Below are 20,636 nucleotides of genomic sequence, written 5' to 3'. Positions count from 1 at the left end.
TATCTCAGGTCTTTCCTTATACTTCATAGACATATATTTAGGGAGGAAAGGAGCATTTAAATAATAACTATGACCGTAGCTTCTCAGGTTCAGGATTCTAACCAGAAAGGGCACACATTATCCAATCTAAACTGCACTGAGTTTCAGTGCTGTACCACCCGCAGCGTAATTAATGTTTTGCCACATTCAATGTTTCATACCATTCAGCAATGATTTTTTAGTGGTTTGTGAATCGGCTCGAGCTGAGATTATCACGTGGCGTGAACCTGCTCGAGGTCGAAACTCCTAACATACCGGATTATCTGATTTCGAGGCAATACAAAATGCCATAATGGGCCAGCTTTTAGACCTCGAATTGACCCGGCCCATCAAATCCAGCTGCGAAGACTGGAGATATAAGCTGCAGCCAAAGCTCGAGTTGACTTGTTCCGTGAACCACACTAACATTGTCATTGCCATTCTAATTCATATTAATTCACCAATTGCTTTTATACCTATGCCGATTCGATAGTCTCTACCGCTTACCTTAGTGAAAGCGCTATCTACTAACCGGTCTAGTAACTGGTGGCCGGAAACCATATGCTAGATCAAGATATTACGAGGGAGTCTGATGACGGCGTGGACTTTGTACTATTCCAAATAGCTGGCCCTGCTACGCATATATTAATCAAGGCCGAGTCTTAGTTACCTCTAACTACTCTACGTGTATACGGGCCTTTGCATGTGCACGCGGGGAGGTGGTGTTGGTTGCAACGTGTCTGTTCGAATGCTAGCTGATTGTCCATAGGAATGGACGAAAGACACACTTTGATATATCGGGAATAGACCCGCTTTCCTACCAGCAAGCCTGAAAGCCAAACATCACTGTTTGCCAGATGTCTACGAAATATAGGAATTACTTATAGTGCCATTTACTCCGGTATACCGAATAGTTCCACTACGGCCTAGGATTTCTCTCCGTCCTACGATAATCTTTGAATCTTCTACAATGGCCTAGAACGGTTGCTATCATGTAGATTTGGAAGTTAGTTCGTTTGCGAGCCACGAGTGATCTTCCATGATACAACGCCCAATTGGGATGCTATAATTCGGCATATATCGACAAGCACTTGTAACCAGCCCGAGTGATGACTACACCATATATGCCTTACTTCTTACCCTGGGAGCGGCCGGGAAAATAATATTAAAGAACAAACTCAAATTCCTTGTATGTATATATGTATACGGTTAACTCTACTCAGTTGGGGCGCCGTACTCCTGGTCGAGGGATGTTAGCAGATTGTAGAGGAAGAATGCCACCACAGGTTAGCTGTGTAGATTCCTGAAAGTCCCGAAGGAGGTGGAGAAATGATATTTTCTCTTGGTATAGGATCATCTATTATGTGAGTCTACTTCGATACTTACATACAATCCATAAGCTATCCTAACGATATCCAGACCAGATAATACCTGGTACTGGAAGGAGTGTGATCATTGACTAGCATTTATAATTATTTCTGCGCCAGCTCCCGTTGTAGGCAATTCGCTAAACGATGTGCACATCCAGGACAGCGCTCATTCCACCCTTCACTGTCTCGATCGCCTCCACTAGTAACTTCTCCATTTCTTCAATATTATGGGCAGTTCCCGCCCAAACCTGGCCACCTGCTGCCGCTTTCGCAATTCCAGCCTATTGATATCGCTGTCAGTATCATGGTACTCTGAACGAAGCATTCATAAAAACATACATAATCTGGTGAAGGCCTGAAAGAAATGTTCAGCTCTTCATTGGTTGCATGAGCTGCATAGCCATCGGGATGTACGAGCTTTGCAGACCGCAGGGGGGCGTGCCAGCCGTCATTGTTCAGTACAATGGTCAAAAAGGGGATATTGTAACGGCGAGAAATCCAATATACTGATGCTGGTACAGCAAATAGGAACGTTCCGTCACCAACGACGGCGGCAACGAATTTACCGGAGTTGTTTTTACCGTTATCGAGTCCCAACTTTGCTCCAATTGCTGCGCCTCCAAACCACCCAACTGTTGATAAGTCAGCATTGCTCATCATATACTCGAGTTCAAAGCAATGAATAACTTACGTCCACCTGCGCCTGAGCCTATGATGCTACCCGGCTCTACGCATTGCAGCTGATTTGCCACAGCTACTGTTTGAGTAACCGCTTCTAGGAGTACAACTGCATCCTTAGGCATGATTTCTCTCATGCGCTTTGTCATATATGCCGCCGAAACCATGCCATCCTCTCTGGGCTTTGCAAGTTCTACAAATTCGTCCATCCGCTTTTTGTGCTCAGCTTCCAACGTTTTTAAACGGGATGCTGCATCTATATGTTGGAGCTTCGGAGATCCTGAGATGCGAGAATTGATCTGTCTCAGTGCAGTGAAAGCATCCGCTCTGTACCGAGCGTGCGCATCGATATAGAAAACGGGCATTTGCTGCTTCAGCGGATCAATATCGATGTGATAGATTTTTGCTGTAGGCGAGGGTTTGCATCTTTGCCCAGAGGTCAGCAATAATTCCCACATCTAGAGTAGAGCTAAGGATCATACTGAGTTGGGATCCAAGGCACGTCGCAATCAATAACTAATATCATGTCTGCGGTTCTGATGCGCTCGTGTACACCGTACCCAAGACCCAAAGAAGAGATATGATTTGAAGGGAAACACATATCACTACCAAGGGTATCAAGAACTCTTACTCCTGGTAAAACATCTGCGAGCTTCACAAGCTCTCTTGTAGCCTCGTGATTACGCCCGGCATATCCTGTCAATACTAGCGGCTCTTTTGCCGCAAGAAAAGCTTCTGCAATAGTTTCTACAGCGTCCTTGGGCAGCGCAGCAGGTGAGACAGGATCCCAAACGCTTTGATTTAGGTGGTACGGCTCAATATCTTCCTCCAGCACCTCTCGAGCTGCAGTAAGGTACACTGGGCCTTTTGGGTCTGACATGGCAAATGAGAGAGCACGGTTGATCATCTGTTTAATGTTTTTTCCTGTTTTGATCTCAGCCGTATAGCGGCAATACTGTGCAACAATGGCACGTTGATCTGGTACGTCCTGAATATAGTGGATGAATTCGGTTCGGCTGCCACGCATTTCTCCTTCTTGAGTGAAGGGGGATAGGCCAGCAAATATTAAGACAGGAACGCGACCACATGAAGCATTGTGAACAGCAGCACCAAGACCTAGGTTTTGTAAGCTTTAGCTATCACGTAATAAGCAGAAATGATTGAAGACCTTGTGTGCCAACATCTACATGGACAATGACACATTGTGGCTTGCCAGTAACTTGCGCAAAACCATGAGCTGCTGAAAGAGCTACCATCTATCAAAAGAGAAGGTAATGTTAGGTAAAAAAAAAAAAGAAAGAAAAAAAAGCTCTAGGAAGCTCACAAATAGCTTCTGAAGCTAGAATCAAGCGTCTTACCTCATTCGGACATGTAATAATCTTAGGAAACCTGTCTGGAGTTTCTCTTTGGCCTTTGACCATAGCTTCCAGGATACCTGGGGCACAATTAGATTTCAATTGGCTCTTATTCTTACGGTTATTACTTACTTGGATGATCAGAGCCCAGGTTGACAAAACAATGAGAAATCCCAGCTTCCCAGAGAGCTTCGAAAAAGGCAAACGAGGCGGTATACCTAAAGGAGTTCACCAATATCAATAAGCATCATTATAGCTCCCATGAAAGATATCAATGCTTACATGATTGATGGATTATAGATTGGACTGTTTTGGAGAAGGTAATTATGATGGCAACCGAAGTGTTGAGGTGTAATTATCAAAAGGTTGCGGGGAAGGAGCTTTATAAGGTTGTGATGCTCATGAAAGTGTAAATCGAGGGCCGCACGTAACCGAGACATCTGCGTATGTACCATACAAGAATAGATTGGGCAACAGCTAGCGCATCTCTCAACGCCAATCAGATGCTATGTAGTATGGCTTTTATCAACTCAACCATTTAGAAAGCGGATATCCTAAAGCTCGGACCTTACAACTTCGCCTTCGATATCTAATCTTCGCGATAGATAAACTTAGCCCTAGCGGAACGAACTTGTAATCGCGCTGCCGAAAAGTCTCCGGGTCACGTGTAATCAAGTGGTAATGATTGGCTTGAAGACTTTAGAGAACACATATATTTGAATTGCCAATCCCAATCGACTGGACTTGTACTGCGCTCAGACTTTGTAGTGCAAAAGCGAATAGTGATGAGCAGTGATGAAGTATTTTTATTTTGTACATAATACTATAACTAAGTGATGGAACAAACAAACCAAAGCTTTCCAGATCAACAAGAAGGGAGCTTCGCATAAATGGGGGAATTTCAGCTATTCGCTTATGGCAAAGAGTTATTTAGGTACATTTATGAGAGAATAAAAAACGGAGCTGTACAACAGTATTAAGACGCATGTACCTATATCGATACATTGCTTAAACTGTCGAGAACTAATTTGGTTAATCCAATCCAGTTAAAATTCACTTCTTGGGTCAATTTCTTGGAGCTCGATTGACCACATGCTAACCTACAGGACCAGGCAAGACATTACATGTATTACTAGAGTTTGATATTAAGTATCAGTTCCAAAATTGCAGATATTCTTTCCGACCGCCATGAAGCTTATAATTTTGACCATAGGTATGTACTAGCCGTAGGTAGCATCACCATCTATCACCCATAAAAATTTACCAGCATATCAACTAGCCATATGTAGATACATGCGCACAATATGCACAAATATTAACCCCTATGGTTTTGTGGATTTGTGTACGGAAACGAGAATGAAAATAGCAAAAAAGAAACATCTATACCTATAACTAGAGGGGGAAACTATCTATATTACACTGCAGAGTATTTTGTATTTGCAGGACGAGTTAACCCGGGCCCATATTAAAGCCCAAGTCATCAATGATCTTCTGAGCCCATTTTGATGGATTTCTGGCACGTGACCTGACAACTCCTTAGCACCACGTACCTACAGTAACAAGACCAATTCCTTCTAAGCTAAGCCGGAAGGCGCTATAGCATTATGGTTGCGGACACCTGTAACCGGAGGACATTTGACCTCAACATTTGGGGGGTGATGACTTTCCAACCACCACACCTAAAATTATTTTCTCTGTTAAATGATGATTTAACCTCCGCTCTACATCATGACAGAGTCCGATTAATTTTATCGTTTATGATTGTGGAGTTATTGAATTTCTAAAAGTTGGGTTTTTGGTAAGAGACCAAATGAATGTCACCCAGAGTTGCCTATTCAGGCAATAGTTCTAGAGTGTTAGGCATTTTAATTACCCGATTAGGCAATTCTCGGACTACCTCGTAATATCATTGATAGGTCTTGGCACAAAAGAGCATATATTAGCAATAAAAGTGCCAAGTTATTACTTGATTGGGAAAGTGATAGCCAAAAAACACCAATGTCGCACCTACTCCGGATACAGGTGTCCGCAACCATACGACTAAATATTAGGCACTTGTCTCTACTCGTAGTTTTTTTGGCGTTTCCGGACTGGACTGAGTCTGCATATGGGCGTAAATCGTGCTTGACAACCACATTTTGGTGGTATACTCTAGACCCAGTCCAGTCCGGAAACGCCAAAAAACTACGAGTAACCATGCATGTAGTTCTAGCGAGACACATGATACTTTTGTGCCTACATCATGTAAAATACTCTACCGTCGCTGAGATTCAAATTGTCGTCTGCCTTCCTATTGAGGATGGTTATAAGCGACTTTAGGAACGATTGAAGAAAAAAGACAGTCTACCAATGCAATAGCTACCAATAAGCGATAAAAAACACCCGAGCGACTGAATTGCTTTTGCAAATAACATCAATTTCCCCCCTCCGCAATAATCTCCAATCAACTACTATTTAAACCGTGGAAAAAGAAATATGGGTGTAAAAGAAGGAAAAGCTATTATTCCACATGATTGTTCCCTTCAGATATCCAAAACCCTTTAGAGTCCTTCAATACAAATTTAACACCCTTGGGTATTCGTCGACTCTTCCGCGAAACATTATAACAATAGAGGATAAACTATCTTAACTTTGTGCCCTGCTTCCTGGAGGTAAGAAGAGTTCATTCTGTTTATAATAATCGTGAGGAGCACCGCCTGGAGCACCGCCTGGTCCACTAGATTGGGGGGGCGCCGGCGCGGGATGATTAGGAGCGGGTGGGTATTGCTGTTCTGTGTAGTAACTTTGTGGGGGTCTTCCGCCATTGGGTGCGTTATATGCTTGATAAGCTGAGCCACCTGCACCTGAAGGAGATGTCGATCCTAGAACTGGGTATGCATGAGGCCCGCTATTATTTGCCGCAGTGTCTGTATACACTGACGGGTTGGGTGGGTTATGTCCAGCTGACAAAGGGCGCTGTTGAGGGGGTGGATATGCTTGATATCCACCATATGGAGGTTGTCCAGGAGGTTGAGAGGGGGAGGGAACCCTCTCTTGACCACCAGGAGCACCCATAGACTGTGGATAGCTACTGTTCTGTGGTGGTCTACCATCAAGAGGTGAGTCATATATTGGCGTTGCAAGTTCTTGGGGCTGTATCTGTCCATCCACTGGATGTCCGCTTGGGCCGGGTGGTTGATGACCCTGGGGACGTTGATTAGGATCCTGTTGTCGGCCCGGAATTTGAGCACCAGGCGGTGCTTGACCAACTACATAAAATGGTGCGTTATTGCTATGTGGCGGTGGTGCTGATTCATGACCTTCAGGTGGGGCATAAAAGTGGTTGCTTGTCCGTCGACCTCCTGGGTAAGGAAGCCCTGATGCCTTTTGCTGTTGGGGAGGTGGAGAAAAAGCGCCATGTTGAATTGAGGGAGAAACGGAGGGGTTCATCTGTGGGGCTGGAGTATAAAACCGCTCTCCAGCAGGTGGGTATGGATCGCCTCCATAGTTATATGGTGGCTGACCGGGTCGGCCATAATGTGAGGCACCTTGGGACATAGAGGATTCGAGCAAATTTTCGTAATCACGTCGTGCTTTAATGAATTTTTCATTTAATGCGACAAAGTCATCTAATCGAGTGTTAGCAAATAATTGTGTATTTCGAATACAATAGGGCAGGTTACCTTTCTTCTGTGAGTACTTCCCAATTAGCTCAATCAACTTCGGGCGAATTGCCAGTGTTTGATGGTAGAGTGTCTAATTTCCGGTTAGCATAGGCAAAAGTCTCCTAACAATTTACTGTGAACATACAGTGATTTCCTCGTTTTCCTGCACGTTTGATTCAACGTTGGATGTGCTCAAAAGCGCCAAGAGCTTCTCCACATTTTTAATCTCTGCAAAGACCTCAGCTTCCATTTGCGCCTCCTTCATAACCTCCTCTTGAGTAGGGTCTGTCAGTTTCTCCACGTAATTCAATGGGAAAATTCCTGTCTGGCCTCTCAAGGATCCACTCCACCAATCCTTATACACTGACTCGAGCACTGCAATGATATCACCCTTCCTAAACGCAAGCTCTCCTTTTTCAGTCGGGACGAAATCGAAAAGTGCGCGAACCCTAGATACCGTCGCAGCTGTTGTGTGTGGTGTAGCTTCGGCCGTGCTTGCTGGGGCCTGTGATTGTTGGGCTGCTGGATTAGAGCCTGCGGATTGCTGCGGCGCCTTTGAGCTCGAGGATTGTCCAGCTTGTGGCCTATCTTTGAGGGATATTGCCAAGGCCATTTGAAGCTCTTCCTCCTCCTTCTGTCTATCAATATCTGTGATTTCTCTTTTGTGTGGCTTCGACGGTGCCTGTATGTTTGGATCTACCAGAGGTTAATAATTGGCACTTTTTTGTATAAATTCTTCACTGTCTTACTTTGGGATTTTAACTTGTTATAGGCGCCTTCCATTATACCAAGGTCTGGCTCCTTCGAGAACATCTCAGACCATTCGGCCATCCGTTCCAATATCTTAGCTTTCACAGTTGGGTGAGTGTTCTAGGGAAATTAGCTATCCCAATTCAAAATCAAACAGGAAGCTAGTAACAAACCCGATCGGCGGCAAGTCGTAGCATGGCATCTGTGAAAGATCTCGAAGCAAGCTCCCGATGCATCTTTGGGCCGCAGTTTTGTGAAAAAGCATTTGCAAGCTATAAATAAAAACAGCATTAATTCATTATTCTACGCGTTGAAGATTGACTTCGACCGTTTCAAGCTTGAAAACTCACTTCAAGGGTATAAAGTTGAACATTAGCGTTCCGATGAGCTAGCCGTTTAATCAATGCTGCGACAGCATTTTTAGGTCTTTACAGTAGGTGGGTAATTAGCTTCTGTTTGTATCACACACAAGCCGGATAATTCCAGCGCTGGCCCGTTGCGACAAAAGCTCACCCATTTTCTGGGGATTCATTAATCTTCTCCCACGCATCCATCATGTATTCCCAGTTCTCCGAGGTCAAGTTCTCGTCCGTCGCTTTCACTAAAAGGCGCAAGTGTTGAATCAGCGGTTAGTCCTGTTTATTCGAGGCCCCGGGGGAGCTTACCGATGACATCCTCAAACACATTCTGCTGCTGTCGAAACATGTTGTCCAGCGCAGCGTCAGAAACACCTCCCGAAGTAGACGTATTTGCGGTGATGACGAAAGTCGAAAGTTCGTATTTGATGTTTCGCAACAAGCAACAGCGGTTTCAGAATGATATGTTTAGTTAGCAGGTGCGCAGAGAAGAAATTAAAAAGAGGTATTTTCTATGTTGAAATACCGAGAAGATGGAGGAAAGAGAGGGGTGTGTGGGATGTCATACAAACGGCGACTAGGTAGGTTTATCGACATGCGTAATGCCCAGGCGCCTCTTGCTCTTGGTTGTGTGGCTGTGGAGGCAACGCAACATCCAGGCAGCCTACTAGCGGGGTTAGAAGATCTTGTTTTCACAGCTTCTCTTTGTGCATGCGGCGGCTCTGGCTCATCAGCAACGACGCTTGCACAGCTTTCAATGCAGGGTTACGCAAACACATTCACAACTAAAACGGTGAAACCGCCACGTTTCTATGTAAATATTTAAAGTAATTGAACAGACGAGTTAATCATTACTGTACCATTTTCGGGAAGCCCTCCCGCTATCGCCTTTTTTTTGGTCAATTAAAAGTTGAACCTTCACAAACATTTCCGTTCCAAAACCCTGAACAAACCCCACAGACAGAAAAAAAAGAAGAAAAAGAAGAAAAAGACTAAACTCATCATGAGGGGAATACAGCAGAGAAAACTCGTGGCCGTCAGTCAAAAGTAGTAAATCCACCTAGACAAAACCTTTCACTCCTTCTCTCCAAGTAAATAAGGAAAAACAGTTCCGTGCCTAAACCAAATCGGAAAAATACATTATCCCATCCCACAAGTTTCTATAAAATCAAACCCGCTTTAAATGCATCGTGACACTCGTCGTATTGACCCCTCGTTTGCCCATCCCACTATTTTCGCGTTACACCTCCGGTTATTGTGGGTACTTGAGACAGCTTCTGTACAACTTTATCATCACCTTTGTCGTTCCTGAGCTCTAGCTTTCCGTGCCTCTTTTACCAGAGGTGCCAAGCTAGATAGAGGATCCGCGGTTTGAAGGAACACATGCTATATATAATTAGTATGTTTGTATTATTAAATAAGCCTTTTGCAATCATACCTGAAGCAATTCACCCGCTGACAGTCTCTTATCCGGACTAACTTCTAAGGCTTTGTTTAAGAAGTCTTTGAGTTGTACAGACAATTGGTCTGGTTCCTTCAGATGTGGTGTCCCATTCGTCGCGATCAAATATAGAGCACGAAGCGGCGATTCTGTTAGGTAAGGTGGCTCTCCTTCAATCATCTCTATCGCCATAATTCCTAAACTCCAAATGTCGACCTTTCGCCCATATTCTTTCCTAGTCACAACTTCAGGTGCCATCCAATATGGTGTCCCTACCATGGTGGTTCTTTTCATCATGGCCTCGTTTATTTGCGCGCAAAACCCGAAATCGGCTGTTTACGGTTAGTTTTACTATCTGGGACATATCTTATAGTTTGCAAAACTTACTCAGTTTGATGTGACCTTCAAGTGATAATAGAATATTGTCGGACTTGATGTCTCTATGGATGACACCCTTGGAATGCAAATGTTGTAAGCCTTGAAGAGTCTATAGATTGGCAATTAGCATTCAATGCGAGTTTAGTCCTTTTACAATAGTATGACAAACCTCTCTGCAGACAGCTGCAATTTGGCCCTCGGACATAATGTTGAAAGTAACGACATCTGTCAAGCTTCCTCCCTCCATATATTCCATCACAACCCACAAGTCTCCTTTATGAAGGAAGCTATCCATGAAGTTTACAATGTTCTTATGTTTGCTATCCTTCATGACTAGAATTTCGTTGATAATCAGATCCTTTTTAGGTTGCTGTTCCAGATTCATTTGTTTGATAGCCACAGAGCGATTTGACCCGACTTGGTAAGCTGTATACACGCCGCCAGAAGCTCCCTGGCCAATTTTGTTCAGGCTGCGATAAAGCTTTGTGGGATCGGCGTTTGTACAAATAGCGTTTAAACGGGTCACGATATCGATGCTACTGCTAGGCTGCTTCCTGTTGTGACGTCGCTGTACCGGAACTGGTCCCACATTTCCTCCTTGAGTTTGGTGCTGGTTCTGGGAGTGACTATGGCTAAGCTTTTGCTGGGTTGAAGGCGCACGTTGGAGATGTTGAGATTCAACGTATTCCGCATGGGGTGATCCATGTGGCTGAGACGGATGGTGTTGCTGGAAATGGGCTTGTGTGAAAACAGGCGACTTTGTTGTTTTTGCTGTGGCATAAGCACTACTTGATTGATGTCTGAATGGATCTACATTTCTGGGGGGTGATTCATCCCTGGGAATCCGACTTTGATGTATTATGGGAGAGTTAGAGCTTGGCGCAGATATAAAGTCATATTCATCGTGAGGTTGGTATGTGTCCTGTTGCAATTGCTCAACTGGTGATTGCACATAAGTGATTTGTTGGAGCTGTTGAGGCGTCGGTGCCGGTGTTACTGGTGGCCTTGACTGTAAGCTATAGTGACCTACTTTACTAACTTCCCGAGGTGGGGAAGCAGGAGGTCGAGGCGCTGGACGATTGGGAACAATCGAGTTTGTTTCTCGTGGAAGCACGGGCGACATAGGCCCCGGGCCCCGAGATTTACTAGGGACTGGAGGGGGTGCTCGAGGGTTTTCAAAGCTGAACTCATGGTTCGAAGGAAATCGAGGACTTATAGGAGGACTCATCAAGGGTGGGCTGACCATCGTTGGGGTTTGCGCAGGGGTCGGGGATCCAACATGCGGAGGAAGCTGCTGCTGCTGCTGTTGCTGTAGCTGTAGCTGCTGTAGTTGTTGCTGCTGCAGCTGCTGCTGCTGTAGCATCTCATTTTCCAGCTGTTGAGGAATCTTCTTCCAAACTCCATCATCACCTTTACCGCCCCTGACATCGCTGTAGAATGCGACAATATCCATAACAGCCTGGGGGTTCTGCTCTTGCTCCTTTTTCGTTATTCCGCTTTCCTGTAATAATCGCTGCCATTCTTTGGGTAATCCCTGTACAAATAGGAAGCTGTGAGTCCGGTATCCATATATACCAACAGAGGTAAAGGGCAAGATGGGAGACTAATGGTTTGCATACGGTAAACTCTCCCGTGACGAAATTGAACCCCACGTGGGTGACATGAACTGGATTTGTGGGGTGTGAGATTTCTACTCTCTTCGACCCAAGCATACTGTTCATGAACTTTGAAAACCCTAGCTTTGTTTTCGCACTCGGTAGTGGCTTCACCTCATCCGAATTCCTCTTGGGGCTCATTGTGCCTGAGCTGGTGTAAGCTTTCGGTGGGCTTGGCGGACCGCCTTTCTCACCCATGGTAAAGCTGGTTGACTGCCGTAGCTGAGGCCGTGATGTAGTTGTGGTCATTTCTGTGTTGGCATGCAAAAGCGGAGGTGGTGCAGGCGCTCGTTGTATGGTGTTCCGTTTGTTTGACTCTAGGGACGAACCTCCAGATGTTGATTCTTCGGACAGTCTTCCAGATACTGGGCGCGAGCCTATCCCAAAAGAACTAAAGTACTGAGTCGGCGTGTCGCTTAGATGTCGAAACCCTTCTTGTTGAAGTAGAGGGGAGGAGTTTTGGGTTTGCTCTAGAGAGGAGTTGGAAGAGGAGAAGGCTTGAGGGTTGGGAGAGGTGGGTGTCCGGTGATGTGATTTTCCATGTGTAGATCTAGGGAATATTGGTGCGGACGGGGTCCTCTGGATCGAGCCCGAGGACCAAGACCTCACGGAGGAACTCCCTTGTGATACAGATTGCGGCAACGTTCCAGTTTTGACGGGAGGGTTTTTCGTGAGACGTCGACCGTGAGGTTTGTCCCCCGACGAGTGGGATGAGGCGCTTGCCGAGTGCATGGCTAGTTCGAATTACAGGGCCAACGAGAGCTCAGAACAACCCCAGTGGATGGTATTACGGGGTTTTTCTTGACTGATAGACCTAGCTAGATGCTTGTATGAATTATGTGAGGGGATTTGGAGGGGGGGGTTTGCAACGGAATAAATTGCGAGTGGGCAAGCAAAGAGAAGTGAGTGAGCGAGGGTCCGGGAGGGGAGAGCCTTGGGCAACAAACAGCAACAGGGTGCGCTGGAGGAGAGCCCGTATGTATGTAATAGGTAGATGGCAATGTATGTATGGATATGGCTAGGTGAGCATATGTAGTAGCATGTAGTTGGATGGTGTTGTAGTGGTGGGGGTGGGAAGCAGTAAGTAAGAGAATTGAATATGGGAATTGATTGATTTCTTGACTTGGAGGGCGGATTATTCACTGAGACCCTTAAAGTTGGACTTGGGATTAGGAGTTTCCTTCAACTCTTGGGTGCGAGTTTTGGCTGAACTGGGATCAATGCGATCGAGAAATTGGAGGATCGCGGCTTCTCTCTTCTCGCGACAGAGTCGGACAAATTTTTGTTTTGGCGGACTGTTTGGGAGATAAAGGATCTATGAAATACGACTGCCGAATCCCTTAATTCCTTTCTTATTTCTACTTCTTATTTCTGACTTCTCATTTCCTAATAATAAATTGTAGATACATGTAGAGCACTCGATCTGGATAACGTTGTTTTTAATTACTATTTATTATGTGTTCCCTCGACCCTTACTCCACCACACACTCTCTCAATCCCTCCCTCCTTCCCTCATTCCCCTCTTCTCGCTCAGTATCTGCTCTCTCAATCCTTTCCTGGTCGTTGTCCAGACCCTTCACAGCTTACTTGACCTATTGCAGTACAAACAACAAGACTTTGACAAGTCAGTGTCGCATGTAGGACGAGTTCGATACTCTGAAACCTAGCTAAAATCAAGCGCATGTATGTACAGAAGCTCTTTATAGGTAATGTAATCTCGCCATGGCATAATTGCAGATGAAAAATGTGTTCTCAGTGTCAATTCAACGTGTGCGGTCAATCCTGGGCTGGATTATTCTATTAAATGCCGTGATGTGTTTGTTCAGAAATAATCGTCGCTGCAGGACAATGGGAAAGGCAGGGGACTGCAGACGGAAAGAAGGCCCAGAGCTTGAAGACCACCGCGAAGGGGTAGAGAGAGCTTTACTATCGAGTTGAAACAAACGGGAAGACGGACGACAAAAACCTGCAAAACTCCGTTTTGCACTTTTCGCGGGTTACATACATAAGATCCACAAAGTTCTCCCTCTCTCTCTCATCCTTCTTTTTCCTATTCTTTCCTCCTTCATCGCGGATTGAATTCTAGCAACTGGAAGCCACCAAGTAACTACCAATTGACCTTCCTGTTGCGTGTTATATTGGAGTAAGTAACTGCACCGAGAGTTCTGCTTACTACCTGCCACCACTGCTGCTACTTACCATTCTGGAGAAAGTGCCGAAATATCAATGGCATTTTGTTCAACAACTCCTTCTTTCGTTTTTACAGTCTTATGCCTTGTTTGCTATGTGGCGCAACATTATCTGATAGGGGACGTGAAGCACGCTGTCGCTGTCGTCCCAAGCACACGTGGGCGACATGATTGAGAGCTGAACGAACGGAACACCTTTAAAACTTGAGAGACATCCTTTGACCAGCAAACACGCCAAGTCTATCACAGCATAGGTAAACCCTACATGTAGGTACTTGTAGGGATACAAACTTAGAACAGCAGAACAACCGAACATTCTTTGGAATATCCCGGTTGTCTGGGATGGGGAGCAAAGCGTTCCAACTTCCAACCTTCTAGCATGCCAAAACCCATGTCGCTACATGGGTGTATATTCTCTGCTCTACCTTCTACCCCCATTTTAAAGCATCCGTGCCTACATATCCGGATTATCGGTTTTCATAGGCAGTGAGCAGTCGAGAGGTGGTAGGGCTACAATTATAGACACCCCCCCTCACATCACCATAATAACCATCCATCACACTGAAAAGGATGGATGAGGAGGAGGAGGAGGGAGAGGAGGAGAGCCCCGCACCTGACCCTTCATTTCGTTTATCGGGGCTGCCTCGCTCTTTATCGACGTCGCCCGCCTTCGCTTGACGCCGGTCTTGTGCAATGAGCTTATTCCTGCTTGTGACCATGCTGGGCTTCTTTTACTGGCGGGGAGAGGCAGTGGTGACCGACCACGCAAATTGTCTGTCCCGCGGTGGAAAGGGAACCTTGTGTGTGCAGTGTGCAGTTTTCAGTTGTGCAGTTACGGTTACGTGACAGCGCGTACCGATACTGTCCGTGTATGTGGCTAATACCCGTAGTGATGGTAATAGGACGCGCCGGACACGCGTCGTTCCTTCGAAAATCCTTCCTTATTCAACTGCCCTTCACCGATTTGAATCGATGACAGCTGAGCCCTCCCACTATCCCACTATCGCTGAAGTCTCCGATAAATTCCGTCCAGCGGCCCGTTATATCGAAAGTGGAGCTGGAACACCATATTGTGTGTTCCCGGGGACATCCCCGAATCCTATTTATTCTCTCTTGGCAACATGCACATGTATTAACGTCACGTCACGCTTCTACTCTCTCTAAGCTACGGAAAGATATATATATATATTTACTCTAGCAACTTCTATAGATCTAAGACGCAGCGTACAAGTTGACCGACTGACCGATAATGTGGTTCCTGTTGCAGCTCTTGGAATCGTGGTTTTACAAGCTTGGGGCTCCAAATTCAAATCACAGAATATCACTCGAACACAAACAGATCGCCAACTAAAGCAATACAAACATTCACTTCATTCTGGGTTATGATAGGGTTCCTCTGGGGAAGGAGTGTTCAAGCGATGTGTCTAAAGTGTGTGCACGAACCCTGTCCGTTTGTTGGATTGTCAAGATTTTGCTGGTTCTAACACCCACTGCCAGTCTCTTCCAGATGCCACAATCATCATTGCAGGGATAAACGAACACAGTGGATACCTGATTTATTACCAAGATTAATGAAAAGGGCAACTCATAACCTTAAAAACCTTTTCTAAAGGCATCAAGTGCCATCGGGTTACCTAGATCGGCTCTTGGTGCTGTGTAAAGTGCCTCGGACCTCGACTATATAGCTAAAAGTACGGAATATATTTCCGACATACGCTCTGTGCATTTTATCAAGTTTTTTTCGTCGTCAAAATCCTCGTACTGATCGCACACCAAACAACCCCTGTGTATTCCTACGCCACGGCCAGACTCGGTCTTGGCAAGGTGGGGGAGGCTGAATTTTGCGGTTGGTGGGGTTTCTCGATACGGGCTTTTTGGTTCTTAGACATCAAAGGATGCCTGAACACATACATTGGCGAAACAAGAAAGCCCTGGGTGTGGGGTACTGTGGGTAGTAAACACCAGAGCGTCCAATGACTGCTTTGGTTTTGTTACTGGCACGAAAAACGTAGCGAGTCACCACGATGGAGGATGCGGGCCACTATCTGTTTTTTATGTTGGTTTTATGTCTTCACCATAATGAATGTGTGTGGGCAAGTATCTTAACAGGCAAATTCTTGCCGATTTAAAACAAGGAGAGAGTTCCTTATACCTCACTGAACAGTTTAAAGTAAGGGTTATAAACCAACAGGTAGGTCTTAGGGTGATATTTTTGTCTTGAATTGTGGTGGCTAATAATTGGGCTAGTAGTTACAGAGTCCAGGAGTTTTCTCCCTATACAGGTCTTCTCTGAGCTTCTTCTTTCGTACATCAATATATTGATATGGAAGCTTGGTTGTTTCATGAATTATTGGCCACACACTAATTCGCCAATCAATACGACACTAGTAGCGGGGATAAATACACCCAGCCGCGAACCAGCTATTAGTATCATGTCTGGAAACAGAGATATCTTTGCTACACCCCATCCTCGTGTTGTAAATCATTGAGAGGGACACTTATAATACCCTCGTCTACAAATGTTTGCGAACAGGCTAAAGCCATTCTCGGCCAAAAGATTCCAAGGCTTGATAATTCATTTATTATTTCAAACTGGAGGCTATGACAAGATTCCGAGTCTTAACTAGAAACGAAAGTCGTCACATCAGAATCGTTCTATGAGAGAAAGTCGACAATATGTCATGAATTGCAGCGCTGATATAATACGTTACGCTTTCCGGCCCCGCATCATGGTGGATATTGGCCCTTTAGATAACAGCTGAAACACGAATCCAAGCATCCTTATCAAATGGATTTTATATATTCAAATAAGGTAGTCCTCCACCTATCCATACGGTCCTTTCGTGGACGTGTAGTCTATCAATGGACTTCATCTGTACCGAGAAGAAAATTACGGAGACTCTTAGTGTAATCATACGCCCATAATTAAAAGACTACAATGTGTGAATGTATTTAATAGAAACCCTCTGCGAGCTATGCTAGCCTGTGTATCAATCAATGATATCCCCATACATAAGTGTCGTCCAACAAATCATGCATCGTATACCCAATGGTGTACCTGTAGTAGCCAGATTTTGTTCAAAACCCAACTCGACACAAATTTTTTGTTTGCTCGACCTTTTCACTTTGAATCGCTCAGTGGTAGTGGAGAAACACGCTAGAATCCGCGACGGACCGGACCGCCAGTGGAAGCTTTGCCTGGCACGGTAAAGCTCTATGACGGATAGATACAGGGTTAGGTGAACCCTTTTTTTTCCTCCACATGACGCTCTACCCTTCTAGGCAAAGCTAAGTCAAGTATCTGATACTTGCATGTGTGTGGATATTTGTATGTATGTACTCCACAGTGTATGTGTTTTTATATATGTTTCACGGTTTCGATTAGAGTTTTCCCCTCATATGAGAGTTTGCCTCGGAGTCCCTGTGCATGTGTGAAACAAGCGAGCATCATCCGACATCTACACACTCTAGCTACGGGGATTCTGTTCCTCCGCGTTAAACTAGGCTTCGAGCGACTCGACTATTATTAATGGCTAGTGTCTGGACCGCACTTGGTGCCGGCCCCCGGGGGGGGGGGGGGGGGGTGCGGCGTTCAATGATCTCAGGCAAGGATCCCATCCATTACCTAAAAGCCGCTCCCCTTGAAACACTTTTCTTCAAATACCAGATGAAGCTTCCAGGAGCTTCGAGAAAACACTAAAAATAGGCGTTTGTGCAACGAGGAAGGGATGAGGAGATGGAAAAAAAAAACACTCAACGGCGTCTTCGGGGAGCTAGTCGATGGCGCACCTCGCGTGAAGGTCTCCGATGTGATGGAGAACATCTCTCTCTCCACCAGGGAAGTATTGTATGTTGAATGTAGGCTTTGCGCGCACCACTCGCTTTTCCTTCCCTCATTGACCAGACCAGGGGCTTGGCCATCACATCGAATCACTCGACCAGATCTTTGGGGATCGGGCCTGACCTGGCTGCACAAAACGCACTTACCGAAGGGAGATCCCCACAATGAGACACTTTGAAATAAGCCTTTTTCCTGTCCTTCCGCTTCCTCCCCCACCCCGCAAACCACTTTCCTCACACGTGCGCATCCACGTGACCTCTAATCCCCAGGGCCCAAACACGTCAGGGGGGGGGGGGGAGAGTCTCGGTCTCGGTGTGGCGAAACTTGGCGCCCTAGCGCCCAACAGCCACACTGCTCATCATCCATCTCACTCTCTCTCTTGCTCCGATCCAACGACCCAACGTCAGCTTTTTCCTTGATTCTCAATCTCCCCACTCACTCCTAGCTCTTCCCTCCCTTCCTCCCCCGCCACGGAAAAAAAAAAACCACAAACAACAACAATCATGTCTGAAGCTTACGAACGAGAAAGGTTGCTCCCCCAGTTTCTAATTCTGTGTAGTGTAGATGCCGTCGGCTAACCTACACAACAACCCAACAAAAAAGGCAAAACAACGCCCGCCTGGACGAGCTAGCCTCCAAAGTAACCTCCCTGCGCGACGTCACAATAAACATCTACGACAACGCCCGCGACCAGCACATCATCGATGACTCTGTACGCCCTTCCTCCCTCCCACCCTCCCTCCCTCCCTCCCTCCCTTGCCGCCCTTCCTTCCTTCCTATCCTCCGGTAAACCGAATAAGACTAACGGGGGGCGGATGGGGGTGCTATAGAGCGATCTATTCGACAACTTCAGCTCCAGCCTGAAGCAGTCGACAGCGCGCATCACGCGCATGGCCTCCAGCGGGACAAAGTCGCAGACGCTGAAGATGGCGGCGGTCGCCACGGGGACGGTGGTCATGTTGTATTTGGTGTGGGGCTGGTTCTTCTGAACGGAGCGCAATGTTGGGTGGGGGAAGTGAATAGAGTGGGGAAGCTTGAAGGGATAGATAGCTAGCTACTATGATGTAGTGATGGGCATAAAGATAAAGAGTCCATAAGGGGGGCTTCGGGGCTCGGCCGGGGGGAGAGAGGGGTACTATGCGCGGCCGCTAGCTAGCTGGGGATCTTGTGGCAGGGGTAATCTCGGGTGTCTTGAGAAAGGCTCGTGAGCAGATCCTCCCGGCCTCTAAATTGGTTGGGTGATAATGTGTGTAGCTGCACATTAGGTGTGTTTTTAAATTTCGGAGTCCGTCAGTTTTTAGTTTTTTTTTTTCTTTTCTGTTCGGTCATAATAAAGTATATTTTATGTATTTGTCTCCGTTTCTTTCTCACTCGCTCTCAATTTCACACCATCTGTCACTCGGCTTTTAAAGTGTGGCTGAGGCAGTTTTACCACTTTACTTTTTCCAGAGCAAAACCTTATTAAAGCTTGCCCCCTTTGAAACGTATATTTATGGGTTTCACTTCTGGATATTTATCATCGACCCGCTTCAGCAAAAAACGAACTATGCCTCAGTTGCTTTTTGTTCTAGATATCACAACTTCACACTACGCTCCACACGCATTTCCAATTGGAAAAAGAAGAACCCCACATTATACACAACCTCCAAGTCCCGCTTACCTCTGCGCACCCCTTCCACCACCAATATCTACCCCAATTCATTAGCACCATCCTCTTACATAAAGAGCTTATATAAGAAGACATACCTTGTCCCAACCTGTAGCTGCCAATCTTGTCCCAATCAATCTTCTGCCTCGTGATGGGCAGCTGCCTCCTCAGACTCTTAAACGCGCCCTCACTCAGCGCGCCAAACGCGCGGTTCAGATCCTCCTGGTACTTCTTCTCAATCCCCGCAATCGCCTTGACGATCTCGGCGGCGGACCCGGAGCTCAGCGAGACCTGCACGGGCTTGTTGGTGAGCAGACGCACGTTGCCGTCCTCGTAGTAGTGCACGTCGACCTGTATATGCCCGGTGAGCTCGCTGGTGGACGGGTTGAAAGTGTAGGTGGAGCGCCAGCGGCCGTTCCAGTAGTTCGAGGGGCTGTACTTGTTGCCGACGAAGACGACGGTGACGGTGGAGTCTTCCGAGCCGGGGTAGACGCCGAAGGCGGGGAGGGAGGGGTAGTGTTCTTTGACGTGAGGCTCGACCTCGCGGAGGATGGACTTTCTATGGGGGTGTGTTAGCCTTTCCTCTTCCCGGTTGTTTCTTGTGGTCGAGGGAGTATTGGTGATGGTCGGGGTGGTGGGGGAGAAGGGGGGCTCTACATCAAATCGGCGTTCAGGGACTCCAGAACATAAGACTGCACATTCGAAGCTTTCTACACCCACGCCCATCCATCCATTAGCATCCCTCCTCTCGTCCCCCGGGGGGGAAAGCATATCCATACCTGCTTCGTATGGTCAAACTCAAACGAGCTCTGGCTGCCAACATCGAAATACCGGCCGTCCGGCAGCTCATTGTACTCGCTGACGATAACCTGCAACCCAACACCCCCCACTCACTCATCAGCTTCCATTCACAACCCACACACAATCCGATCCAATCTGTTCAAGGTAGAAGTGCTAACCTGCTGGCTACCACCCGGCAGCTTCGTGCACAGCAGCTGCTCCTTATTGTAGCGCTCCACGGCCGGCGGGATGGCGTCGAGCACGTCCTTGTCGTCGCCGACGAGGGCTTTGATGTCTGTTGCTGGTTAGTTTTCCGTTCTCCACAGAGAGGGGGGGTGCTTTTGGGGGGGTACCGGTGATTACGTCTTGGAGCTAGAGATGGGGATGGGGTTAGCTATCTATCTATCTGTACAAGATGGGATGAGGAGGGGGGGACACACCTCGCCGGGGGGAGCATCGAGGATGAAGTTCGAGGTAGTCTCAATTGTCTCTGCGTCTGGCATTGTTGATGGAGTGCTTTTTGTGTGGGGGTG

The 20,636-nt window shown here is 46.5% G+C and overlaps 5 protein-coding genes across 5 annotated transcripts; all 5 read right to left on the bottom strand.

The window, feature by feature from the left end:
• Window positions 1-1,525: 1,525 nt before the first annotated feature.
• H6S33_000533 (uncharacterized protein) lies at window positions 1,526-3,861 on the bottom strand (the record flags this gene model as incomplete). The annotated part of the gene is made up of 8 exons (XM_044831921.1): window positions 1,526-1,669; window positions 1,728-2,020; window positions 2,080-2,492; window positions 2,549-3,182; window positions 3,235-3,322; window positions 3,425-3,501; window positions 3,554-3,639; window positions 3,704-3,861. The coding sequence occupies 8 exons, from the start codon at window positions 3,859-3,861 to the stop codon at window positions 1,526-1,528; spliced, it is 1,893 nt and encodes a 630-aa protein (XP_044700092.1).
• Window positions 3,862-6,046: 2,185 nt separating this feature from the next.
• On the bottom strand, window positions 6,047-8,520 carry H6S33_000532 (uncharacterized protein; the record flags this gene model as incomplete). The annotated part of the gene is made up of 8 exons (XM_044831920.1): window positions 6,047-7,029; window positions 7,084-7,156; window positions 7,211-7,761; window positions 7,815-7,935; window positions 7,989-8,087; window positions 8,166-8,241; window positions 8,329-8,416; window positions 8,481-8,520. The coding sequence occupies 8 exons, from the start codon at window positions 8,518-8,520 to the stop codon at window positions 6,047-6,049; spliced, it is 2,031 nt and encodes a 676-aa protein (XP_044700091.1).
• Window positions 8,521-9,464: 944 nt separating this feature from the next.
• On the bottom strand, window positions 9,465-11,843 carry H6S33_000531 (uncharacterized protein; the record flags this gene model as incomplete). Its single annotated transcript, XM_044831919.1, has 5 exons — window positions 9,465-9,557; window positions 9,610-9,944; window positions 10,000-10,099; window positions 10,160-11,524; window positions 11,610-11,843. The coding sequence occupies 5 exons, from the start codon at window positions 11,841-11,843 to the stop codon at window positions 9,465-9,467; spliced, it is 2,127 nt and encodes a 708-aa protein (XP_044700090.1).
• Window positions 11,844-18,303: 6,460 nt separating this feature from the next.
• Window positions 18,304-18,633, bottom strand: H6S33_000530 (uncharacterized protein; the record flags this gene model as incomplete). Its single annotated transcript, XM_044831918.1, has 1 exon — window positions 18,304-18,633. One exon carries the CDS (start codon window positions 18,631-18,633, stop codon window positions 18,304-18,306), a length of 330 nt encoding a protein of 109 aa, XP_044700089.1.
• Window positions 18,634-19,331: 698 nt separating this feature from the next.
• Window positions 19,332-20,606, bottom strand: H6S33_000529 (uncharacterized protein; the record flags this gene model as incomplete). The annotated part of the gene is made up of 7 exons (XM_044831916.1): window positions 19,332-19,363; window positions 19,422-19,882; window positions 19,981-20,033; window positions 20,103-20,192; window positions 20,283-20,398; window positions 20,457-20,475; window positions 20,544-20,606. The coding sequence occupies 7 exons, from the start codon at window positions 20,604-20,606 to the stop codon at window positions 19,332-19,334; spliced, it is 834 nt and encodes a 277-aa protein (XP_044700088.1).
• Between the last annotated feature and the right edge of the window lie 30 nt (window positions 20,607-20,636).

This window comes from Morchella sextelata (genome assembly GCF_020137385.1).
Source record: "Morchella sextelata strain SCLS chromosome Unknown scls_1, whole genome shotgun sequence".
Lineage (NCBI taxonomy): Eukaryota > Fungi > Ascomycota > Pezizomycetes > Pezizales > Morchellaceae > Morchella > Morchella sextelata.
This window is presented reverse-complemented; position numbering and strand designations above follow the sequence as displayed.